Here is a 26,494-nt window from a genome sequence, read left to right as displayed (position 1 = left end):
ATTGTGCAAGTTGGTCACTACACAAAGGTCCCTAGACAAGGAGGCAATTGGGGCTTAAATAGAGCCTACAGTCTGCTCTCCAAGCCATGTGTCCCTGGGACTGTGTCCACCCAGAGGGCTCACTTTTTTCTAATTAGTCCATCCAGAGTGGGGACCTTTTGCCCAGTTTTTACAAGAGAGCCATATTGGCTAGTAGTTGGCGTGAATCCAAGACCTTGTGCCCCACCTCTGCAACCCTGGCTTCTGGGGACCACGACGATTATTGCTGAGAACTCAGAGACCAGCATGGCTCAATGAACTTGACGAGAGTCTATTCATTCTTTTAGTAAATACCTGTAGTGATGAACCTAACACGATCCCTGCTCTCACGGACTGCGTTAACAAAACATAGTGGCTTCAAGTGACAGCAGTTCATTCTTTCCCACCAGTCTGTGGGTCAGCTGGGTGATTCCCTGCTCCAGTGCAACGTTGGCTGGGTGCTGTTATGGAGCTGCACTTAGTGGCGCTCATTTGGAATATCCTGCAAGACAGGATAGCCTGGACTCCCTCACAACATGGCTTTCAAGTTGTTTGCTGAAACACTTACTCTTGGAGTCCTCAGTCGTCATCATCATGTAAGAAGTCCAGCTATCTGAAGCGACCATGCTGTGAGGAGGCCCAAACTCAATGAGTAACAGTCTTAGCTGAGGCCAGCTTCAAGTCATCCCAGCCCACACATCAGATATGTGAGTGTAGAAGCCTCCAGGTGATTCCACAGTTGTTCCAGTCAACCTAGCGTTTAGAGTGATCCAGCGGAGGTTCCCGACAACATGTTGCAGAGACAGGCCATATCTGAATTCCTGATTCACAGATTCTGTGAGCACAACACTCTGGTTGTTTTGTGCCACTAAGTTTGGGGATAATCTGTTAGGCAGCCATAAATAACTGGATAACAAGCTAAATAGATTAGTCTCTGCATTTGCAAAATCTTTTATGACTCTGGCATGAAGGAGGCCAATGTGCATATCCTCGCCTGACTTGAGATCCCACGTGCAAAGGTCCTGTGGCGGGGCGGGGGGTAGTCTAGTTATACATGAGGGTGAAATGAGACCAGTGTGACTGGAGCACATGGAGACAGATATAGGTGGAGAAGTTAGCAGGGTGGGACCATGAAATGCCTTGTCGACCATGATGAGGACTTTGGGTTTTATTCTAAGACCGATGGGAAGCCATCAGAGGGCTTTAATTTAATTAGGGGAGTGATATGATCTGATTTGCTGTGTGGACATATCTGGCTGCTATGTGGAGATAGGGCTGTAAGGGCAAGGATGGAGACAAAGAGACCAGTGAGAAGGCTACTGTAACACTTCCAGCATGCAGAGATGGTGGACCACGGAGGTAATGGTGAAATAGAAGTCTCATTTCAAGGGCCCAACAGAAACTCCTAGTGTCTCTCTGCCACAGTTTGACATTCCTGAAAAAGATAATCTGATTGGCTCAATCGGATTGCTATTTGAGTCAGGCATCCATCATGAGTCAGTTACCTGAGGTCATGGGGGTGGGTCACCTGATACAAACATGGCCACCATATTTGTAAGGGAGCTGATTCAAGAAAAGGTAATGAAAGAACACTCTAAGAATTGGGAAGATGCTGGGACTTCCCTGGTGGTCCAGCGGTTAAGACTCCACGCTTCCACTGCAGGGGGCACGGGTTGCATCCCTGGTGGGGGAACTAAGATCCCACATGACGAACGGTGTGGCAAAAAAAAAAAAAAAAAGTTGAGAGGAAGCTCCAAAAATGGGTACAGAGGAAAAAAAAGGTTTGCCACTTACATTTCAGTGACTGAAGAAAGTCACGTGGTCATACCCAATTTCAAAGAGGTGTTGACGAAAATTTAATCAGTGGACCTAAGAAAGAAATGGAAAATTTTTATTTGGGCCAAATTTGAGGATTATAACCAGGGAAGAGCATCTCAGAAAGCTCTGAGAACTCTTCCACCGGTTAGAAATCAAGGCACAGTTATATAAGTTTTTTTGAGACAGAGGGCTGTACATCAAATGATGTGTTATTGACAGTTTCCATAATCCAGATCTAAGCGTCATCCTGGTGGGTCATGTGACGCCTTACGAGATCAAGAAGGAATGTTATCTTTTTTTTTTTTCTTTTGCGGTACGCAGGCCTCTCACTGTTGTGGCCTCTCCCGTTGCGGAGCACAGGCTCCGGACGCGCAGGCTCAGCGGCCATGGCTCACGGGCCCAGCCGCTCCGCGGCATGTGGGATCCTCCCGGACCGGGGCACGAACCCGCGTCCCCTGCATCGGCAGGTGGACTCTCAACCACTGCGCCACCAGGGAAACCCTCCAGCCTTATTTTATACAGCTTGAATGGGTGGTGGTCACTGGACCAGGTTTTGCTACTTAAAACAAAAGAAAAGAAACTCTATGTTCATTTATTAATTCAGCATTCTCTATCTTCTTCATGTACATTTAAAAATGTATTGGGGGTGCACATTTTACATGCTTCTAAATTAAAGCAACATCATGGTTAGTCATAGTTTCCCAAAATGTCTGTGACAACATCTCCCCTCATTTCAGCCAACCAAGCCTTCCCCTGCCCACCCCCATGTCAGTAAATGGCACTGTCCATTTACTTCAACCAAACACTTAAACTTACCCTTGATTCTTTCTTTCACATTTTATCCACCAGTAAGTTGTCAGCTTTACCTAGAAAATATACCCTGAATCTGATCTTCTTTCCTTCCTTTACCATAACCATTCTGTCCAAGTCACCACCATCTCCACCTGGACAGGTGTAGAAGTCTCTTTAAAAACAAACTAAACATTTTTTGTAAGGCCAGAAACTATCAAACTCTTAGAGGAAAACATAGGCAGAACACTCTATGACATAAATCACAGCAAGATCCTTTCTGACCCACCTTCTAGAGTAATGGAAATAAAAACAAAAATAAACAAATGGGACCTAATGAAACTTCAAAGTTTTTGCACAGCAAAGGAAACCATAAACAAGACGAAAAGACAACCGTCAGAATGGGAGAAAATATTTGCAAATGAAGCAACTGTCGAAGGATTAATCTCCAAAATTTACAAGCAGCTCATGCAGATTAATATCAGAAAAACAAACAACCCAATCCAAAAATGGGCAGAAGACCTAAATAGACATTTCTCCAAAGAAGATATACAGAATGCCAACAAACACATGAAAGAATGCTCAACATCATTAATCATTAGAGAAATGCAAATCAAAACTACAATGAGATATCATCTCACACCAGTCAGAATGGCCATCATCAAAAAATCTAGAAACAATAAACGCTGGAGAGGGTGTGGAGAAAAGGGAACACTCTTGCACTGCTGGTGGGAATGTGAATTGGTTCAGCCACTATGGAGAACAGTATGGAGGTTCCTTAAAAAACTACAGATAGAATTACCATATGACCCAGCAATCCCATTACTGGGCATATACCCTGAGAAAACCAAAATTCAAAAAGAGTCATGTACCAAAATGTTCATTGCAGCTCTATTTACAATAGCCCGGAGATGGAAACAACCTAAGTGCCCATCATCGGATGAATGGATAAAGAAGATGTGGCACATATATACAATGGAATATTACTCAGCCTTAAAAAGAAACGAAATTGAGTTATTTGTAATGAGATGGATAGACCTAGAGTCTGTCATACAGAGTGAAGTAAGTCAGAAAGAAAAAGACAAATACCGTATGCTAACACATATATATGGAATTTAAGGGAAAAAAGGATGTCATGAAGAACCTAGGGGTGGGACGGGAATAGAGACGCAGACCTACTGGAGAACGGACTTGAGGATATGGGGAGGGGGAAGGGTGAGCTCTGACAGGGCGAGAGAGAGTCATGGACATACACACACTAACAAACGTAGTAAGGTAGATAGCTAGTGGGAAGCAGCCGCATGGCACAGGGATATTAGCTCGGTGCTTTATGACAGCCTGGAGGGGTGGGATAGGGAGAGTGGGAGGGAGGGAGACGCAAGAGGGAGGACATATGGGAACATATGTATATATATAACTGATTCATTTTGTTATAGAGCAGAAACTAACACCATTGTAAAGCAATTGTACCCCAATAAAGATGTTAAAAAAATAAATAACAAAGTAATTCTTTCTCAAAAAAAAAAAACAAACTAAACATTTTATACATAAAATAGAGAGTGTAGTAAATGCCCATCACGCAATTCAATAATTTCAAAATGTCCCCATTCTTCTTTCATCTATGCCCCTCATCTTTCCCCTTTTTACTTTATGCAAATCTCAGACAGCAAATTTTTCCATGCATGAATTCTGTATCTCTAATGGATGAGGAATTAATAAAAATATAACCACATAAATATCTAAGACAATTTTATAATAATATGTTAATATCGTCTATCAGAAGTCTGTGTTGAAACTTTTTTGACTGTCTCAAAAATGTCTTATTACTGTGTTTGGATCCAGATCTAAACAAACTTCACGGGAGCCGCGGAGGTGAGCGCAGCAACAGGGGTGCGGAGGGCAAAGCGGAGAGATCCCGCAGAGGATCGGTGCCGACAGGCACTCACCAGCCCGAGAGGCTTGTCTGCTCACCAGCCGGGGCGGGTGGGGCTGGGAGCTGAGGCTCGGGCTTCGGTCGGATCCCAGGGAGAAGACTGGGGTTGGCGGCGTGAACACAGCCTGAAGGGGTTAGTGCGCCATGGCTAGCCGGGAGGGAGTCCGGGAAAGGGTCTGGAGCTGCCGAAGAGGCAAGAGACTTTTTCTTCCCTCTTTGTTTCCTGGTGCGCGAGGAGAGAGGATTGAGAGCGCGGCTTAAAGGAGCTCCAGAGACGGCGCGAGCCGCTGCTAAAAGCGCGGACCCCAGAGACGGGCATGAGACGCCAAGGCTGCTGCTGCCGCCACCAAGAAGCCTGTGTGCAAGCACAGGTTACTATCCACACCTCCCTTCCGGGGAGCCTGTGCAGCCCGCCACTGCCAGGGTCCCGGCATCCAGAGACAACTTCCCCGGGAGAACGCACGGCTCACCTCAGGCTGGTGCAACGTCACGCTGGCCTCTGCCGCCGCAGGCCCGCCCCGCACTCTGTGCCCCTCTCTCCCCCGCGGCCTGAGTGAGCCAGAGCCCCCGAGTCAGCGGCTCCTTTAACCCCGTCCTGTCTGAGCCAAGAACAGACGGCCTCCGGCGATTTACATGCAGAGGCGGGGCCAAATCCAAAGCTGAACCCCGGGAGCTGTGCGAACAAAGAAGAGAAAGGGAAATCTCTCCCAGCAGTCTCAGGAGTAGCGGATTAAATCTCCACAATCAACTTGATGTACCCTGCATCTGTGGAATACATGAATAGACAACGAATCATCCCAAATTGAGGAGGCGGACTTTGAGAGCAAGATATATTATTTTTTCCCCTTTTCCTCTTTTTGTGAGTGTGTATGTGTATGCTTCTATGTGAGATTTTGTCTGTATAGCTTTGCTTTCACCATTTGTCCTAGGGTTGTTTGTTTTTACTTTAAAAATAAAAATTTTTTTCTTAATAATTATTTTTTATTTTAATAACTTTATTTTATCCTCTTTTTTTCTTTCTTTCTTTCTTTCTACTTTTTCTCCCTTTTATTCTGAGCCGTGTGGATGAAAGGCTCTTGGTGCTGTAGCCAGGAGTCAGTGCTGTGCCTCTGACGTGGGAGAGCCAACTTTAGGACACTGGTCCACAAGAGACCTCCCAGCTCCACGTAATATCAAACGGCGAATATCTCCCAGAGATCTCCATCTCAACACCAGCACCCAGCTTCACTCAACGACCAGCAAGCTACAGTGCTGGACACCCTATGCCAAACAACTAGCAAGACAGGAACACAACCGCACCCATTAGCAGAGAAGCTGCCTAAAATCATAATAAGTCCAAAGACACCCCAAAACACACCACCAGATGTGGACCTGCCCACCAGAAAGACAAGATCCAGCCTCATCCACCAGAACACAGGCACTGGTACCCTCCGCCAGGAAGCCTACACAACCCATGGAACCAACCTTAGCCACTGGGGGCAGACACCAAAGACAATGGGAACTACGAACATGCAGCCTGCAAAAAGGAGACCCCAAACACAGATAAGCAAAATGAGAAGACAGAAAAACACACAGCAGATGAAGGAGCAAGATAAAAACCCATCAGACCTAACAAATAAAGAGGAAATAGGCAGTCTACCTGAAAAGGAATTCAGAGTAATGATAGTAAAGATGATCCAAAATCTTGGAAATAGAATAGACAAAATGCAAGAAACACTTAACAAGGACCTAGAAGAACTAAAGAGGAAACAAGCAACGATGAACAACACAATAAATGAAATTTAAAATACTCTAGAAGGGATCAATAGCAGAATAACTGAGGCAGAAGAACGGATCAGTGACCTGGAAGATAAAATAGTGGAAATAACTACTGCAGAGCAGAATAAAGAAAAAAGAATAAACAAACTTCATCCATTGCCTTTGGTTGACAAGTGTCTTAAATATCTTTTAATCTATAATGATCCCCTTCCTTTTCTTTTTAAAAAAGCCATTAATTTGTTATGAAACCAAGTCATTTGTCATTTTCATTTGGCTGGTTGAGTCCTCTTTCTGTCATTCAACATGTTCCTGTGTTCCCTGCATTTCCTGTGAACCAGAGTTAGAGCTAAAAAGTGTGTGTGTCAGGGACTTCCCTGGTGGTCCAGTGGTTAGGACTCCACCTTCCAGTGCAGGGGACGCAGGTTTGATCCCTGGTCAGGGAACTAAGATCCCACATGCTGTGGGGCAACTAAGCCCACGTGCTGCAACTAAGATCTGACGCAGCCAGAAATAAAATAAATAAATAAATATTTTAATAAGTGTGTGTGTGTGTGTGTACATAATTCTGTATCACAATTGTAAGAAAGTTATGCTGTAAAAAAATATATTAAAAATATACCTCGAGGAATGAATTTGATCTACATTAACCAGCAAACAGTGACAAAGGACCAGTGAGGTAATAGTGGAAGTGAGGCTAGAGACCAGTGAGATTACCAGATTTCAAGATTTACCATAAAGGTAAACTTATGACAGAGTGGTAACGACATAAAAGATAGAGAAATGGAATCCAATAGTGAGTCCAGAAACAGACCACATATATATGATCACTTTATTTATGACAAAGATATTAACACAATTCAGTGGGGGAATGAAAGAGCTTTTCAATAAATGCAAGATAAAGGCCATATATGACAAACCCACAGCCAACATCATTCTCAATGGTGAAAAACTGAAACCATTTCCACTAAGATCAGGAACAAGACAAGGTTGCCCACTCTCACCACTATTATTCAACATAGTTTGGGAAGTTTTAGCCACAGCAATCAGAGAAGAAAAAGAAATAAAAGGAATCCAAATCAGAAAAGAAGAAGTAAAACTGTCACTGTTTGAAGATGACATGATACTATACATAGAGAATCCTAAAGATGCTACCAGAAAACTACTAGAGCTAATCAATCAATTTGGTAAAGTAGCAGGATACAAAGTTAATGCATAGAAATCTCTTGCATTCCTATACACTAATGATGAAAAATCTGAAACAGAAACTAAGGAAACACCCCCATTTACCAGTACAACAAAAAGAATAAAATACCTAGGAATAAATCTACCTAAGGAAACAAAAGACCTGTATGCAGAGAACTATAAGACACTGATGAAAGAAATTAAAGATGATATAAACAGTTGGAGAGATATACCATATTCTTGGATTGGAAGAATCAACATTGTGAAAATGTCTATACTACCCAAAGCAATCTACAGATTCAGTGCAATCCCTATCAAATTAACAATGGCATTTTCCACAGAACTAGAACAAAAAATTTCACAGTTTGTATGGAAACACAAAAGACCCCAAAGAGCCAAAGCAATCTTTTTTTTTTTAATTTATTTAGTTTTGGCTGCATTGGGTCTTCATTGCTGTGTTCAGGCTTTCTCTAGTCACGGCGAGCGGGGGCTACTCTTTGTTGAGATGCACAGGCTTCTCACTGTGGTGGCTTCTCTTGTTGAGGAACACAGGCTTCAGTAGCTGTGGCACGTGGGTTCAGTAGTTGTGGCTTGTGGGCTCTAGAGCACAGGCTCAGTAGTTGTGGCACACGGGCTTAGTTGCTCCATGGCATATGGGATCTTCCTGGACCAGGGCTTGAACCCGTGTCCCCTGCATTGGCAGGCGGATTCTTAACCACTGTGCTACCAGGGAAGCCCCAAAGCAATCTTGAGAAAGAAAAATGGAACTGGAGGAATCAGGTTCCCTGACTTCAGACTATACTGCAAAGCTACAGTAATCAAGAGAGTATGGTACTGGCACAAAAACAGAAATATAGATCAATGGAACAGGATAGAAAGCCCAGAGATAAACCCATGCACATATGTGTTGTAGTTTATCTTATGACAGGGCCGAAAGCAAGCTCATCACACGAGATGAATTGTTCCGAAGCACAGCAGTAGAGGGCTGCCGCTCGCTCAGGCAAAACAGCGCCGTCTGTCCTGCTGTGGTAGCTTTTATTAAAGCATTATCTATGTTTTCATTTTAAGACTTGTTTTCTTAATATTTCAGAAATGTCAAAGCAGCAAGATATGCTTCTATTGATTATACAAGCAATAATGGGCTTTCTTGAAAACATGCCGTGCTTCGTCCTTGAGTGCAAAAGCAGCACAAAGTTCCCACCATTATTTTGATTATACTGAAGTAGCACAAGGACATTTTCTTGCGTTCCCAGCATTCTGATTATACTGAGGACATCTCATGGATCAGTGCCCAAAGCACTCAATGTTTATTTGCAGGCCCCCAGTTTGCCGGGGGGGGTGGGGGTGGCGGGCTCAAACCAATCAGGACTGTTTGCAGTTCTGGCTTATTCGCCAGTCCCCAGTTTGCTGGGGGGGGGGGGTGGCTCATGGGTCACGTCTAATGAAACTTCAAAGCTTTTGCACAGCAAAGGAAACCATAAACAAGACGAAAAGACAACCGTCAGAATGGGAGAAAATATTTGAAAATGAAGCAACTGAGAAAGGATTAATCTCCAAAATTTACAAGCAGCTCAATATCAAAACAACAAACAACCCAATCCAAAAATGGGCAGAAGACCTAAATAGAAATTTCCCCAAAGAAGATATACAGATTGCCAACAAACACACGAAAGGATGCTCAACATCACTAATCATTACAGAAATGCAAATCAAAACTGCAATGAGGTATCACCTCACACTGGTCAGAATGGCCATCATCAAAAAACCTACAAACAATAAATGCTGGAGAGGGTGTGGAGAAAAGGGAACCCTCTTGCACTGTTGGTGGGAATGTAAACTGATACAACCACTATGGAGTACAGTATGTGCGTTCCTTAAAAAACTAAAAATAGAACTACCATATGGCCCAGCAATCCCACTACCGGGCATATACCCTGAGAAAACCATAATTCAAAAAGAGTCATGTACCACAATGTTCACTGCAGCTCTATTTACAGAAGCCAGGACATGGAAGCAACCCAACTGTCCATTGACAGATGAACAGATAAAGAAGATGTGGCACATATATACAACGGAATATTACTCAGCCATAAAAAGAAATGAAATTGAGCTATTTGTAGTGAGGTGGATGGACCTAGAGACTGTCATACAGAGTGAAGTTAAGTCAGAAAGAGAAAAACAAATACCATATGTTAACACATATATATGGAATCTAAAAAAAAAAAAAAAAAAAATGGTTCTGAAGAACCTAGGGGTAGGACAGGAATAAAGATGCAGACATAGAGAATGGACTTGAGGACACGGTGGAGGGGAAGGGCAAGCTGGGACAAAGTGAGAGAGTGGTATGGACATGTATACACTACCAAATGTAAAATAGATAACTAGTGAGAAGCAGCCGCATAGCACAGGGAGATCAGCTCGGTGCTTTGTGACCACCTAGAGGGGTGGGATAGGGAGGGTGAGAGGGAGGGGATATGGGAATATACATATGCATATAGCTGATTCACTTTGTTATACAGCAGAAACTAACACAACATTGTAAAGCAATTATACTCCAGTAACGATGTTAAAAAAACTAATATTAAAAAAATAATAGGCCTTCCCTGGTGGCACAGTGGTTGGGAGTCCGCCTGCCGATGCAGGGGACACGGGTTCGTTCCGCGGTCCGGGAGGATCCCACATGCCGCGGAGCGGCTGGGCCCGTGAGCCATGGCCGCTGAGCCTGCGCGTCCGGAGCCTGTGCTCCGCAATGGGAGAAGCCACAACATTGAGAGGCCCACATACAGCAAAAAAAAAATAATAATAATAATAATTTTAAAATAAATAAAGAAATGCAAGAAATCCTATACCCATAGGGAAAAAGTAAGCCTTGACCCGTACCTCACACCATGCACAAATGTTAATTCAAGATGGATCACAAACCAGAAGGTGAAAGCTAAAAGCATAAAGCTTCTAGAACAAAACACGGAAGAAAAGTTCATGACCTTGACGTGGGCAAAGGTTTCCTAACTAAGACACACACAAAAAAAACCCAGTAACCATAAAAAAATTGTTATGTTGGATTTCATTAAAATGAAAAACTTTGATTCATTAAAAGACTCTTTTCAGACTTCCCAGGTGGTCCAGCGGTTAACACTCCATGCTTCCACGAGAGGGGGTGCAGATTCAATTTATGATCCGGAAAGTTCTGCCTACCACAAGGTGTGGCAAAAAAATAAAAAAATAAAAAGCTAAAGAAAAAAAGACACTTTTCATGTTTGCAGTACCTACATTTAACAAGGCTTATATGCAGAAGATATAAAGAATATCTGTAAGTCAATAAGAAAAAGACAAAAACTTCATTAGAATACATGGGCAAAAAAAAAAAAAAGAATACATGGGCAAAAAGAATTGAACAGATGGGCTTCCCTGGTGGCACAGTGGTTGAGAGTCCGCCTGCCGATGCAGGGGACGCAGGTTCGTGCCCCGGTCCGGGAAGATCCCACATGCCGCGGAGCGGCTGCGCCCGTGAGCCATGGCCGCTGAGCCTGCGCTCCGCAACGAGAGAAGCCACAACAGTGAGGGGCCCGCGTACTGCAAAAAAAAAAGAAATTGAACAGATGGTTTGAAAATGATGATAAGCAAATGTCAATTAGCACATGAGGATATGTGTTCATTTTGATTATTTTCCTTCCCCCTCCGTCACTGTCCCGAGATCTACTCCCAACTGCTTCTTTTTACAGCTCACCCTCTCTACCCCATAGCTGAGGGAAGGGGGTGATTCTCATGTCACTTTAGATTCTGGAGGCTGACTGTATGTGGTGGGATATTAGGATAGGAGGTATTTTCTCCTGGGATTCCTTACTACTGCATCTCCTGTCATTACCTAGGGAATTATTCTGACCCCACAACCCTACATTTCTGCTTTTTAAGCCACTCAGTTGGGGGTACTTTGATACAGCAACCTTAGTAAACTAAAAGTACCTAAGAAAGTGGGGAGGGGAGAGGGTTGTTTCTGGTGATTTTATGGAGTTTCTTCAGTGAACCAAGCTTCAGTAAAAGGCTGGCTGTTGCCCTGTCCATTTTAATTTAATTATGTTCATGGTCATGGGGTGTTCCTTCCAAGAATTAGTTTTCCTAGGATTCTATCCATGGCCCATTGTTCTCCCTGGGTGATTTCATAGTTTCACATGCTGTATTTTGATGACTCTCACATTTTATTTTATTTTATTTTATTTGCGGTACGTGGGCCTCTCACTGTTGTGGCCTCTCCCGTTGCGGAGCACAGGCTCCGGACGCACAGGCTCAGCGACCATGGCTCAGGGGCCCAGCCGCTCCGCAGCATGTGGGATCTTCCCGGACCGGGGCACGAACCCGTCCCCTGCATCGGTAGGTGGACTCTCAACCACTGCGCCACCAGGGAAGTCCTTGCTGTTCTTTTTAAATCTGCTTTGTGTAGTAAGCATCTTTCCAATCTCTTTTGGTAGTTGCAAAAGATTCTATTGTATTCATCAACTATGGCACATCCATACTCCACCTGAAGGTTTTTAGGGTGTTTGTTATTTTTTGCTATTACAAATAATGCTGGGGAGAATATCCTTGTCATTTGCCATGTTTGGCTATAGTGTGGGAAATCTTTATGCATGCATACTAATATTTCTTTTAAAGGATATATTATTAGAATTGAAATTTCTGGGTCATGAAGTGTGCATTTAAAATCAACTATGCTGTATAACTTGTGAAAAAATTTATATTCTGTCCAACCCCATTTATATTCTGTCCAAGCCCATTCTCCCACAGTCTTGCCAAAGTTGGATATTACCGTCTTTTAAATTTTTCTCCGATTTCTTTGGGGGAAAATGGCACCATCTTCAATTACATTTCTCTTTGAATGAGGTCTCTTTTAGTCTTTTTATCACTTCTCCTGAGCTTTGAAGTCAGTCTGCTAAGCGATATTCTCGGATTCTAAAACTCAGTAGGCCAAAGTGAACTGCGTGATTCTTCATTTTGCTCGCCTTGAAGCTATTTCTCTTTTGCATGTTTTCTTAACAGCCACAGCAAACCTTCTGCAGCAACCCAGCCCTGAAACTTATTTTTAGTTATTCCCTTTTCTTTATTTGCCTTCTGTTCATTACGAAGTCCTGATTATTTTTTTAAATTCTAACATCACACATGTGAAACATTCATAAAATGCACAGTTTAAAGAATAACAGGGCTTCCCTGGTGGTGCAGTGGTTAAGAATCTGCCTGCTAATGCAGGGGACATGGGTTCAAGCCCTGGTCCAGGAAGATCCCACATGCCGTGGAGCAACTAAGCCCATGCACCACAACTACTGAGTCCTGTGCTCTAGAGCCCACGAGCCACAACTACTGAAGCCGGCACACCTAGAGCCTGTGCTCTGCAACAAGAGAAGCCACCACAATGAGAAGCCCGCGCACCGCAACAGAGAGTAGCCCCCGTTTGCCGCAACTAGAGAAAGGCCGTGCAACGAAGACCCAATGCAGCCAAAAATAAATAAATAAATAAATTTATTAAAAAAAGAATAACAGGGCAGGGACTTCCCTGGTAGTCCAGTACATAACATTCCGTGCTCCCAATGCAGGGGACCTGGGTTCGATCCCTGGTCGGGGAACTAGATCCCACGTGCATGCTGCAACTAAGAGTTTGCATGCAGCAACGAATATCCTGCGTGCCACAACTAAGAGCCGGTGCAGCCTAAATACATAAATAAATAAATAAAAAGAATAACGGCAGAAACTCCTATCCAGTTTAAGACCTGGTGTGTCGGTGGACCCCAAGACCGCTCTCGGGTTCAATGATCTGCTGGAAGGACTCACAGGAAAGCCGTTATACTCATGTTTGTGTTTTATTACAGTGAAAAGATACAGATTAAAGTCAGCAAAAGGTGCACAGGGTAGAGTTCAGGAGAGACCAGGTGGAAGCTTCCAGTTGTCCCTACCAGTGGAGTCATATGAGCAGCACTTAAGTCTCCCGGCAACGATGTGTGACAACACATACTAAGTATTGCCAACCAGAGAAGCTCCCACGAGCCTTGGTGTCCAGGATTTTTACTCCCATGAGTCTTGGTGTCCAGGATTTTACATGGCTGGATGCCCATGTGACTGACCTCAGCTACTCAGTCTCCAGTACCTCCAGAAGTTAAGCTGATACCATTTGGTCCAAGGCCCCAAGTAAACAAAGACACTCTTATCAGGTAGGACAAGCCAAGAGCTTAGAGGTTATGTCCCAGGAGCTGATCATTGGTCAGTCCTCTCTTTGGAATGTGCAGGGTTTAAGCACCCCAAGACTGTTGAGTTAACCCTTTACTGCACACCAGGGAGGCTGTCAGGATACGGAAACACCCAGAAAGCCTCTCTCCCTCCACTGCAGTTAATGGTGATTCTCACTTTTGCTGGCATATTTCTACCTTTCTTTATCCTTTTACCATCTCTGGATGTGTCTGTAAACACAACCATTTTGTTCTGCTTGGTCTTTATTTCCCAGCTTTAGTGAATACAATTTATATACATAATATCCACCCGTTTGAGAGCAGCATTATTCATAATAGCCAAAAAGGGGAAACAACCCAAATGTCCATCACCTGCTGAAGGGATGAACAAAATATGGTGGATCCATAAAATGGCATATTATTCAGCCAGAAAAACGAGTGAAATACTGGAACCGAAAAGTGGGGGTCTGGCTGCTCAGCGCTCAAAAGCTAATAAAGAGGCAAAGTTGGTGGAAAAGAAAGTTTGCCTTATTTTCGATGCTGGCAACTGGGGTGGGGGTGAGGGTGGAATTCTGTCCAAAGGCCAACTCGCCCTCCTTGACAATCAGTGGGAAAGAGCTTTTATAGACAGAGGGAGGGGGCTCCATGCAGAAATAGCAGCCAGCTCTGACCGTCATCTTGAAATTGGTCATTGGTGGTCTGGCCAGCATCATCTTGATTAAGTACAGTTAGTCTTCAGTTCCAGGGTCAGTTTGTTCCCATTTCCTTGAGGACAACTCTCAGAATTATGGCAGCTTATGTCATGGCTACACGCTGGTCATCATGCAGTTAACTTCTTCCACCTGGTGGGGATTTCAGTATCTACAAGATGGATCACAGGACATGACTCAGAGTATTATCTATAGCCCTTGAAGAGGAACCAAAGGTCCTTGACTTTGCTTAGTGACTAAGCTATTACTGTTTTGTCCTGTTTGACTGCTTTTTTTGCTTCTGTATCTTCTCACTTCTCTGATTAAATTTATTCTTTGGCTAAAGGTTTTCCACAGACAAAAGGCAGGCAGAGGACATGGCAGGGAAGGACCATAGGGTCCTGCTCCATTTTAATACTGTACATGCTAAAACATGGGTGAACCTTGGAAACATTAGGCTGAGTGAAAGAAGCTGAACACAATGGACCCCATGTGATTCCATTCATGACATATCCAGAACGGGCAAATCCACAGAGACAAAAAGTAGATTACTGTTTGCCTAGTGGGAGGAGCAGAGGTTTGGGAGGAAATGGGCAGTGACTGCTAATGGGTATGGATGAGGTTTCTCTTTGTGGTGATGAAAATGCTGTGATATTGATTGTACTGCTGGATGGGCCACTCTGTGAATATACTAAAAGGAACCACTGAGCTGCTTCTGTTACTGAACCTAGCTTGGGTCTGCCTGCCCACGTGGAGTAAAGACAATCTACTGACACCGGGTTGTGGTGAAGGAAAGTGCAGGGTTTATTGCAGGGCACCAAGCAAGGAGTCCAGGCAGCAAGTGCTTAAAAGACCCGATGGATTTCAGGGAAAGGTGTTTTGTTGTTTGTTGTTGTTGCGGTACGCGGGCCTCTCACTGCTGTGAGAGGTCCCGTTGCGCAGCACAAGCTACCGACGCACAGCCTCAGCGGCCATGGCTCACGGGCCCAGCCGCTCCGCGGCATGTGGGATCTTCCCGGACCGGGGCACGAACCCATGTCCCCTGCATCGGCAGGTGGACTCTCAACCACTGCGTCACCAGGGAAGCCCAGGGAAAGGTTTTTAAAGACAGGGTAAGGGAGAGGGGCTGTGGGGGTGCGTGATCAGCTCTTGGACATTCTCCCGATTGGTTGGTAGTGAGGTAATTGGGAGTCAACATCATCAACCTTCTGGTTCCAACCAGTCTGGGGTCTACATTCTTGTGGGCAGCATACAATTAACTTCTTCCACCTGGTGGGGGTTTCAGTATCTGCAAAACAGCTCAAAGGATATGACTCAGAATATTATCTATAGCCCTTGAGGAGGAACTAAAGGTCCTTGACTTTGTTTAATGGCTAAACTATTATTATTTTGTCTTGCTAGACTGTTTTTCCTTTGCTTCTGCATATCTCACCTCTCAGATAAAATTTATTCTTTGTAACTCGGGGAAGGCCTAGGAGGCTAAAGTGTTTCTACAGACAAGAGGTATGTGGAGGACGTAGGGGGATCTGTTCCGGGAAGGCTCCATAGGGTCCTGCTTGGTTACACCTCCTGGTCACTTTAGTTTTGCCTTTTCTAGAATCATAAAGAATCGTTCCATGTTTAGTGTTTTGTGTTTGACTTCTTTCGCTTAGCATCATGTTTCTGAGATTCATTCATAACCTTGCAGGTATCGACCATTCACCACCCTTTCACTGCTGAGTAGAATTGCACTGTGTGGGTGTCCCATGGGGTGCTTATCTGTTCACCATCTGATGGACATTTGGGCTCTCCCCGGTTTAGAGCTATAATGAATGATGCTGTTATCAACATTTGTGTACAAGTCTTTATGCAAACATGTTTTCACTTCTCTTGGGAAAATACCTAGGAACCTGGTCATCTATGAGGTCAGAGAGAAGAGCGACTTGTCTAGGATCCCCAGATAGGGAGGGGCTGGGTTCAAAGTCTGAATGAAGGTTTGGCACTGAAGCAGTTTGCCCAAGGGAAGGAAAGAGCCTGTCTTCCAGAGAATAAATGTTCACAATTCCCATTTCCCTCTTTTCCTCCCAGTTCAGCCATCTAACTCCCCCCTGCCCTGGCTCTGAGGTCTTCATCACCAGGCTGTCTGAGGTATGGGAGTCCCCATCATCCACCATCAGGGATAAACAAGATTTGACAGAAACAAGAGGTAACAGTGGACAGACTGAAAATGAGATAGCTGGACAACACCAAGGGCAGGGCAACCCTCGTACACACACGGTGGTCACGTGGGGGGACACAGCCATTTGGCAGAGGAGTGGAAATCAAATCAATCCTGTGGGGCGGTGACAGTCACTGACACTTAATGAGCACTTAGTATACGCCAGGCATTGTTCTAAGCACCTTACACAGGTTAACTCATTTATTCCTCACACCACCCACACAAAGTACTATTGCCCTTGTTCCTATTATATGAATGAAGAAACTGAGGCACAGAGAGGTTAAATGGCTTGCCCTAGGCCAGGCAGCTAGTGATGGAGAGATAAGTCCACATAGGTGAATCTGGCCCCAGAGATGACCCTCAACCACCATGGCACCTGCTTCTGTGTCAAGCTCTCCTGGGTGTGCTTCCCAGAGAAATTCTCCCACAGGTCCCTAAGAGGCTGTGCTCGATGATGACGAGGATCTCAGGTGGTTGGTGGAGTTGGGAGCTGGGGGGTGGTCATCTCTGGTGAAGCAGAAAGAAAAAAGGAGGTGGACGATGGGAATTCCCTGGCAGTCCAGTGGTTAGGACCCCATGCTTTCATTGCTGAGGGCCCAGGTTCAATCCCTCGTTGGGGAACTAAGATCCCACAAACTGCGAGGCCAAATAATAATGAAAATAATAATAATAATAATAACGTAGAGGTAAAAGGCAGAATAGAATAGAAGTCAGTGATTGGAAGCAGCCAGTTAGCTATGTGGTAACAGAGAAAGGAGGGAGAAAGAGATACGAAGGGAGGGAGGGAGAAATGGGGTTGGGGGGGAGAGAAGAGAAGCAGAGGGAAGGAGAAGGGGGAGAAAAGCAAAATATATTCTTCTCCAGTCTACCCAATGAATATGAATGTATCTTTCTGGGGAATACGTCTATAAAATAAATTGGTAATTTGTCAAATATATTCTTGGTGTTTTTCATGCTTCCATTGAGATCGTGGGATGGCAGCATGGTGGGGGGAGGGGTCCCCATCTGACCTCAGCCTCCCCCCAGCTCCCCCATAGGTCCAGCCCTCATTTTTCCCCATCCCCTTGGGGGAGGCCCAGTCCTTGCCTCAGGGGCAGGAGGAAGTAGCTGACATGTCTGGAAGAGGGCTGAGGGACAGGCCATGGAGAATGCAGGACCCAAGCCCGTCCCTCAGACTCTGGACTCAAACCTGCACATTCCTCGCAATCCTGGGTCTGTCGTTCAAATCTCCACCTTCCAGAGAATTCCTTAGCCACCCCTAGACCTGACTCTCTTTGAGACTGCACACAGGGCCCACAGGCTCTCAGCCCAAGGCCGCCCTCCTCTGAACACAGGAGAGATGGGGACAGAGTGAAGACACAGAGGCAGGCAGAGATGGGAACAGACTGATATAGGGGTATAGGCATAGAAGTGTCAGAAGGGAAAGAGAGACAGAGGAAGACCTGCCAGACCCCTTCTGATCTTTCCAGGGCTGACTGTACCCTTTTCCCAGCAATTTTCATCCTGATGTGAAGGGTCCTGTAGGACTCAGCCGCCACCCACCTCTTCAGCCCTGAATTCTGCCACAGCACCAACACCTACCTTTTATTCCAGGAACCCCGACCTCACAAGTTTCCCCAGGTGGCAGCGCCCTTCACACCTTCAAGCCTTTGCATGTTCTCCCTCTACAAGGATGCTGTCTTCCAAGAGGTTCCTCTGACCAGCTTCTCCTCACCCTTTGAGTCTTGGCGAAAATATTTTATCTGACCACCCTGTCCCATTCCCCTGCAGCTTCTGGTCACTTTCTAGGAGTCACGCCCCTCCTATTCCTTGTACCTTTGCCATGAAAATACCTATCACCCTGCCTTGGGACTCTCTTTGCAAATGTCTGAGCTTCACCAGAGCAGAGATTGAGGTTCTTTGATTTTTCAACCCTGAGGGTACAGGCTGTAGACATATTAATCTGATTTAAAACCCTACTCCAGGGGCTTCCCTGGTGGCGCAGTGGTTGAGAGTCCACCTGCCAATGCAGGGGACACGGGTTTGTGCCCCGGTCTGGGAAGATCCCACATGCCGCGGAGCGGCTGGGCCCGTGAGCCATGGCCGCTGAGCCTGCGCGTCCGGAGCCTGTGCTCCGCAACGGGAGAGGCCACAACAGTGAGAGGCCCGCGTACCGCAAAAAAAAAAAAACCAAAAACCCTACTCCAACACCTCCTGTCTGTGTGACACTGAGCAGGTCGCTCCCCTTCTCTGATCTTTAATTAATTCATCTGGAAAGTAAGGTGGACAAATTCTACCTGATTGGTTTGGAAGACATCAAAGATTCCCTTTGCCTCATGGTAACGAGCATTGGTTCCCTTCCATTTTTATCTTGGATCCTCAATGTTCACCAGAGTTTACACACTTCGAGGCACTAGAATTGTTGATCAGCAGCTAATAATGGTGATTAATGTTTATCATCACATGTCACATGCCAGGTCCAGTTCATGGACATTCTCAGTGAACTCTCTCAGCCACACTTGGCTGTAGGTACAAATAAGGAAACTGACATGACAGCAAGCCAGGGGAAGTCACTGGTTCTAGGTCCTGTAACACATAACTAATCCACTGTACATTCCCACCTGTAGTGGACACTGTTGGCAGCCTGCCCAGGTCCCCTCAGATTCCTCTTACCAGTTCTGTGCACCCAACACCCGGCTTCTGTGTGCTTTATGCATTAATCATGGCTTTTTATTTCTGTATTTCTGGTGCTTTGACATCTGGGGCCTTGCTGACATTGGAGGGACTGCCCCTCCCAGGGCTAGCCAATTCCTAGAGGTAATAAAGGACATGTAAGTATGCCTTTCACATGCAAAGCAACCAACCCAGAGCCCATACCCCCAACCACTTCCTTTATGGCATTCTATACTTCAGGTCACTATTCATCTGCCTAGTCACCCCAGGGCCAAGTTCCAGGCAACTGGGGACAACTCTTACACCCCAGAGCCTGCTGAAATTATTCAAACTAGACAATCCTAAGCTTACCCTGCCTCATCTGTTCCTTCCCAAGGAAACCACAGTAAAGACTCTTGTCCAAGTCTCTCCTCTTCCCCTCTAACTCCTGACTGACCCTGGTGCCCTGCAGAGCTTGGCATGCCCCCTTCCTTTGGGATCTGTGAAAATAACAAACTATCTTTTCAATGGCAATTGTCTCCTGATCTATTGGCCTCACCATACCTGAATGATAATAAACCTATATTTTAAAATAGTTTGCTGCTAAGGGCTTACCCTGCAACCTTGTTCCCAAGACTGCCCTTGAGCTTGAGGTGCCTGGAGTTTATATCCTGCCCGCTTCTTGTGACCTATGGCCCATGACTGCCTAGAGGGGTATAGTGGCAGGTCTCCAAAGACAGTGCCCAATGACCACGCCCCCGGCATTCATACATTTGTGTAGTCTTCTCCCATATCATATTCAGCCTGGGCTACCTTAACTCGCACTAACCAATAAAATGTGGTGGAAGTGACGTTGTGCCAGTTCCAAGCTTAGTCTTTAAGATACTGGATGTTTTTGCTTCCTCCCCTAGGAATGCTCACTTTGGGGGGCCCTGAGCTACCATGTGAGGGGTCCGGCTACCTGCTGGAGAAAGGAACCACATGCAGAGGGAGAGCACTGAGACCAAACCCAGAATGAGAGAAGTCCAGATATCCCACAGCCCAGTAGGGTCAAGCCTACTAGCCATCCCTGCCAAGGTGCCAGAGGCACCTGAGTGCGCCATCTGGGATATTCCAGCCCAGTTGGGCCCTAAGAGGACTGCAGCTTTAGTTGACATTACACGGTGCCTCACTGAGCCCAGTCAATCCATGGAATTGTGAACAATCACAGACGGTAATTAAGACTCTAAATTTGGGGGCGGTTTGTTATTCAGCAAGAATAAACCCAAACAGGGATCTCCCTTTGCCTCAAAGGCCCAGTTCCCTTTGCCTCAAGGTGGGAAAGACTCTACCACTTAATTTATCCTGTAAAGCTCCCCGTGGGATCAGGCTAATGCTGGGACTTCACCTGAAATCACACTCTAGCTAGTCTTCTCCCCCATTGCTGTCCTGTTTCATCTATTCCTTCATTGGTTTCTCCTGGGAGCATTTCTTTCCCAATTCATGGATACACAAACCTTGTCTCAGACTCTGCTTCCGAGAGAATCTGACCCCAGATGTGACACATCTGATTTTCCTCATCTCCAATCAGAAGCTAAGGGTCTGGCAGACTATTCTCTCTCCCTACTCTTCCCTGTCCCTCTCCTGCATCCAAAAAGCACAGACCACCTTCCAGACTCCCCAGCAACAGGCATCCATCTAGTCAGTGGGATGGGGGAATGAAAGTGGGAACAAAAACATCCATGAGTTCTCTGAGGGAAGCAGCAAGCAGCTTGTTTTGCCCTGGTCAGCAGCAAATGAAACCTCTTTGCCCCCAACCACACAACCATGGAGGGGATCACATGGAGGTCAGGCAGAAGCCAGGAGGTTGGCATGTCAGCAGCAGTACAGGGGCCAGGTGGGCATGAGAGTTGTCTCTGATTTTGTGTCTGTGGTGGGAGGGATTCTGCTGGTTGTTCCAACCCCTCCCTCAGGGAGTCTATCTCTGTGGCCTCTCCACCCCCACCAGTTCACAGTCCCTGGAAATCCCAAAATCCATCACCACGGATCCTCCAGCAGGTCCCACAGCCTGGTGCCACTGGAATCAGATAAGTCAGCAGAGAAAATGCTGGGGGCTGGGGGGCCACAGCCCAGTGGGGGACCCCCACTCAGAGCCTCCAGCCAATCCAAGGAGTCGGTGGGGCCCCTGGGAGAGGGGGACGGGGAGTTCGTGGGGGATGGGAGCGAGGAAGAGAAGACAGATGAGAGGCCTTCAGAGTCCGGGGAGGGGGACAGCAAGTCGAAGGAGCCGGGGAAGTCCAGGGGGATGGGGGGCAGCATGTCTGTAGGGGAAGGAATGAAGTGTGAGCTTAGGAAGGCAGGGATCCGGACCCCAGCTCCCTATTCGTCCTTTCCAGGAGTCTAGGCCCCCAGCGCATTCCTCCCTAGGACTCAGGAGTCCAGACACCTCAGGAGTCCAGACACCAACCTATTCCTCCCGCGAACACAGAAGCCCAGAACCTCGGCCCCCTTTCCCCCCAAATCTAGGACTTCGGCTCTTACCCTCAGGCTCCACCTGATCCTCCAGGATGTCATTGATGCCCCGGTTCGGAAGCAACTGTGGACGGGCAGAACTGGCGTGAACCTGGGACTCCAGCCTGATCCTGACTGAGACCCTAGGCCCGCTCCCTCTCACCTGCGCTCTGCGGATCGCTTCCTGCAGCTCCTCCTCCAGTGTCAGGGCTGTCGAGGCTGCTGCTGAAGGGATCGGTACTGGAGCTGGAGCTGGAGCCTGAGCCGTCGATGCAGCCGGAGCCGGAGCCGGAGCCGGAGCCGTCACAAGGGTTTCCGCGGCACGTGGAGCGGGCAGCGAGTGAGACGTTCGACTCGTCTTCAACTAGAACGGCGAAGAGGGCGAGTTCCTATAAGCCGTGCCCACTCGGAGCAACCCTATCCACTCGCTACCTGTGGCTCCACCTCCTGGTCCCGGCCCAGGCCCTCACTCATCCATGGCTCCCTTCGGCTTCGCCCCCTATTCTTTCATTGGCTTCCCTTCCCTTAAGATCCTCCCGCTTTGCTCTTAACCGCGCCCCACACACTTTATTGGCTATTCTTTTCTCGACTTCCCGCCCCGTCCCGCTTTGTCTTCTCCTCATTGGTCCACGCGCGTAGTCCCGCTCTCACCGAGCCCGGCCTCCCAGCGGCTCCCAAAGCCTTGCGCCTGAAGCGAGGCCAGGGAGCACCCGCCGGACCTTCCTCGCGCCGCGGCTTCGGCCGCTCGCGGGGCGGGGCGCCGCCGCGCATGCGCTCCAGGAGCATCGACTTGGTCCCAGACACTGGGAGGCCCCGCAGGCGCAGCTGCTGCCGGAGCTCTGAGACCTAGGGAGGGAGGCGGAAAGAGGCCGTGCTAGGCGGGCTCCGGGGCGCAGGTGGCGGGGAGGGGGGGGGGTTGGAGCTGGACATTTGGAAACCGAGAGAGGAGGGACTGGGGACTCTAGGTCCTGGATCTCCAATGGAGCAGAGGCTGCAAGGTTAGACTTCTGGGTCCCCACTGAGCGAGAGGGCCAGCCTGGGAAGCTACTCCCCAAACTCACCGTCAGCTCCTCCAGTTTGAGAGTCTGAAGTTCCAATTTGTGTGGAGAGGGCGAGGGGCTGGGGACTCCTGGTGGGGAGGGAGTGAGGGGACTGAGCTTCATCCTGGCGAGAGTTGTGAAGGGAAAACAGGTCAGAAGGAGCAGAGAGAAAAGGCATTTTGGAGTCCTCAAAGACGGGCTCATGAAGATGCAGGAAAGCAAGGGACCTGAGTTCTGAAGCTCCGCGAGAACAGAGGAGGCTAGTTCCGGTGCCTGAGAGAAGAGGAACCGCGGCAGGGGGCGGGGGTGGGGAGGAGGTGGCTCAGGCTCTCGGGGATGAGGTCAGGATTTCTGGGAACTGAAGGAAGAGGGGCCGGGGATTTGGACTCTTGCGTCCTGGGGGAGGAGGGAGCTGGGGGCCTGAACTTCCCAGAGAACAAAAACAGGGGTCATACCTAGGAGGTGGCTGCTGTGAGTTTGTCCATTCCCATGCAGGTGGTCCAGGGGGACTCAAGGCCGACCCTTCAGCCTGGGGGTCTGCCCTGGACCCTTGTCTCGGCTCTGGGGGCATGTACTGGTGGTATGTCAAGTTCTTCTTGGGCTTGGGCTCCCTCCAATGTTGGGAGATCTTGGGAGACTCCTGAAAAAGCAGGTATGATGTCAAACGCTTCTGCTCCATTCCCACTTTCCTGCCCCAGAGCCCCATGAAAAGTATGGGGTCGGCTTGTCTCCATCAGAGAGGAGCAAAATGGGCAGCAGTAAGGAGGACCAAGGCTAGACTCTCAGGGGGACTTCCCTTCACTCTGGTCGAGACTCACCTTCTTCAGGGACCGCCAAGGGTAGTGTTTTGGCTCAGGGAGAAGGACCCCAGGGCTGAAGAGGAAAGACGCTGGGCTCGAGGGTGAGGCTGGGGCCGGAGCCAGAGCCGGGTCTGCGGCTGAGATCCATGGATCTGGATCCGAGAATGGAGAGGCAGCAAAGGACCCTGAGAGGCCCCAGCCCCCCGGGTGCAAGAGGACAGAGCCAGGGAGTGAAACCCAAGTGGCGGGAGCTGGTTGTCTGGACTCCTGTATCTAAGGGCAGAAGTGCTAGGGACCCAGAATTTTACATTCTGAAGGAAGGCAGGAATCTTCTCCTCAGTCACCGAGGGGTGTGGTAGCTGAGGATCACAGATTCCTGGGGTTTTGCTGGGACAGGGGTGGGACCAGCACTCCTGGTTCTTGGGGAGAAAGAAGCTGAAAGCCACATCCTGAGATTTGTATGTGTGCCAAGTGTGGGGTGTGGGATGCCTGTCTTCTCCAAAGAAACAGGATCTGGATCCATGCATTTCATTGGAGTGGGAAAAGCCCAAGAGCAGGAAGAAAAGCTCCTAGGGGTGGGGCAGCCAGGGATCTGTACTCCTGGGTCCTGAGGAAGGGCAGGATGGGATTGCAATGTACCCTGGGGCATAGGGGCTGAGGCTCGGGAACCGAAACAAGATGTGTGGCAGCTGCACTCCAGGGTGCCCCAAGGGAGTAGGGCCGCCATCCCCTCCCTTTCAGGGCCCACACTTACTTGTGTCCTGATAGCGTCTGTGGATCCGAAGCTGGAGGACTGTGGAGGAAGGTGGGAGGAGAAAGGCGGGAAGGGAGTGTCCAAGAGCCTGGCCTGGCAGGCGAGTGTGAGCTGCAGTTGTTGGCGGGACACGTGTGCCCAGCCCCCTTACACACCCCGTGCAGGCGGGTGGGCGGGCAGCCTGCTCCCTTCCAGGGCCTCCTGCTTGTTCCCTGCCAGCACAGCGCCGAAGGCCAGAGCCGTTCTGGGGCCAGGAGCCAGGCAGCGGTGCAGGCAGGAGGCAGCCCTGCCCCCAACTCCTCCACCTGCCCCCTTCGTCACCCGATGCCCACCCCATCCTCCGCCCAATCACCATCTTAGTGTTTGTACCTCGCCCCCTTTCATACCCGCACCCCGTTTTGCACACGCCCACTCCCTTCTGCACTACCTCTGGGCCTCCCCTCAGTCTCCCCCTTTGCACACCCACCTTCAAACACGCACTTCCCTGGCCTCTATTTTTGCATCTACAGCACTTCTGTGCACTGGTACCCTTTGCCACTCTTCATCCTAGGCTCACTATCTCGGCACACACCGAGCCACGTTAACGCATTCAGAATTTGCCCCCCAGTTGTGGAGCAAGGATCTCTCTTTGCACATTTCTTTGTACACATGCACTCTTTTGCACATTCCTTGCTCTTTGGTTACTGGTGTCTTCGCACCCACCCAACCACAGAAGCAGACTCATTTGCACACTCAAGTACGCTCTGTCTACTCAGGACTTTACCTCCAGCTGTATCCACTTGCACACTTTTCACCTGCGCTGGGACCTGAAATGCAACCTTTGCCGCTTTCAAGGCTTGAGAGCTCATTGTCCCCTTGCCCACAGTTCCACACTGGGTGCTCCTCCGATTTGCACAGGTGTCAATTTAAGCCCCTGTTCCTTTGCAGTACCTGGCCCTCTGCACACCCACCCCTAGCCGCCCATTCCCCACTATTCACGTGAGCATTGCACCAGCCATTTGCACACTCACTGTCAACCACAACTCCACCCCTTTGCTGGGGCCTCCTTTACATAAATAATCTCTTGCACAGAAAACACATGCCTTTGGCATGTGTCACCACCCCCCTCCCATGTCACCCCGCCGTGCGGACTCCCAGACTCCCTTCCCTACGTGCACAGAGAGAAGACTCTCACCAGATCGGAACTTGGAGCGAATGATTTGGGAGCGCTGGGAGGAAGCCGCCAGGGTCATTGCCAAGGCTGGGATGGGCACCTGGACTGGCGGGGAGAGCAGGCCCCCCACAGGAGGCAGGGTCAGAGTGGAGGTCAGGTGGCGTCCCTTGCATGTGAACGCAGCAGGGAAAGGGCCTGAGGAACTTAGAGATGGGAGCGGCCTTGGGCCATAACTTCTGGATCCTGGGGGAGGAGGGGGCTGGGTACCCAGACTCCTGGGTGTGAGGGAGGACGCGATGAGGGACCCAACTCCTGGAGTCTGGGGGAGGAAGGACCTCAGATCTGGGACTCCTGGGTCCTAAGAAGGAGGGCACTGGTGGCCTGGATCCCGGGTCTATGAAAGGAGAGGGAGGAAAAGGGGGTGAAGGGAAGGAGCTCAATACTCTAAGGGGCCTAGAATCCAACAGCCTTGATCAAGAGGGGAAAGGGGACCCGATAGGTCCCTGGGGAATGGAAGGGTCTCTGCCACCTGCACTTGAGAAGGGCGTGGGTGGGTGTCAGCCGCCACTGTCTGTGGGGAAGGGACTAGGATCAGAGAGGTGACAGAAGAGTTAAGGCGGATTCCCCTCCCACCCCCCACCCCAGGGGCTTCTCACCAGGTGGGCTCGGCTCAGCTGTGCTCTGGAGCGGGTTGAGTCCCACAGTCAAAGCTGGAGGCGGCAGGTTCCGCCCTACCAGCCTGGGACCGCCTCGTACCCCCCTTTTGGGGGCGTGTCGGGAGCGATGGAGAGGGGCGGGGGGAGACAGGAGCCCCTCCTGGCATCACGAGAAGGGGCGGGAGCACGGACTGGGAGGGCCTGGGGCGGGGCGGAAGTCGGGGTTCCCGGCTCGCTCCTCCTCCACGTCCTGGGGCTGCGGGGTCGAAAGGGGCAGCGGCGGGAGGACTGACAGAAGCAGGTGCCAGGAGAGGGGCTCAGGGTGAGCAGCAGCGGCAGGTGGTCGTGCCCCGTCCCTATAGGCAGGTGCCACCTGT

At 48.5% G+C, this 26,494-nt stretch overlaps 1 protein-coding gene across 17 annotated transcripts; it reads right to left on the bottom strand.

Moving 5' to 3' along the window:
* Window positions 1–13,872: 13,872 nt before the first annotated feature.
* On the bottom strand, window positions 13,873–26,210 carry MAMSTR (MEF2 activating motif and SAP domain containing transcriptional regulator). Of its 17 annotated transcripts, none has more exons than XR_004346946.1 (12): window positions 26,118–26,204; window positions 25,483–25,566; window positions 24,309–24,347; window positions 23,573–23,706; window positions 23,210–23,394; window positions 22,776–22,878; window positions 22,366–22,560; window positions 21,878–22,078; window positions 21,745–21,799; window positions 20,721–21,524; window positions 19,246–19,383; window positions 13,873–17,100 (listed from the first exon to the last, which is right to left on the bottom strand). XR_004346946.1 is itself a non-coding variant. In XM_032613373.1 (12 exons), exons 2-11 carry the CDS (start codon window positions 25,538–25,540, stop codon window positions 19,293–19,295), a joined length of 1,341 nt encoding a protein of 446 aa, XP_032469264.1. In that variant the 5' UTR covers window positions 25,541–25,566; window positions 26,118–26,204; the 3' UTR covers window positions 13,873–14,568; window positions 19,246–19,292. The 17 variants fall into 17 exon arrangements, 8 of the variants coding, with proteins under 8 accessions (XP_032469264.1, XP_032469266.1, XP_032469267.1 ...); XR_004346947.1 differs by having other exon boundaries at window positions 13,873–14,568; XM_032613373.1 differs by having other exon boundaries at window positions 13,873–14,568; window positions 21,245–21,524.
* Between the last annotated feature and the right edge of the window lie 284 nt (window positions 26,211–26,494).

The sequence above is a fragment of the Phocoena sinus genome, chromosome 19, assembly GCF_008692025.1.
Source record: "Phocoena sinus isolate mPhoSin1 chromosome 19, mPhoSin1.pri, whole genome shotgun sequence".
Classification (NCBI taxonomy): domain Eukaryota; kingdom Metazoa; phylum Chordata; class Mammalia; order Artiodactyla; family Phocoenidae; genus Phocoena; species Phocoena sinus.
The sequence above is the reverse complement of the archived record's forward strand: the minus strand, read 5'-3'. Positions and strand labels throughout refer to the sequence as shown.

Excerpts from the sequence above, each read along its gene's own strand:
- MAMSTR (XM_032613372.1), bottom strand. The coding sequence starts at position 24,663 with ATGGTGATTGGGCGGAGGATGGGGTGGGCATCGGGTGACGAAGGGGGC. Across the intron at positions 23,707-24,308 it reads CAGACGCTATCAGGACACAA|ATCCATGGATCTCAGCCGCA; the intron begins GTAAGTGTGGGC and ends TCTCGGATCCAG. Across the intron at positions 22,561-22,775 it reads TCAAACTGGAGGAGCTGACG|GTCTCAGAGCTCCGGCAGCA; the intron begins GTGAGTTTGGGG and ends CTCCCTCCCTAG.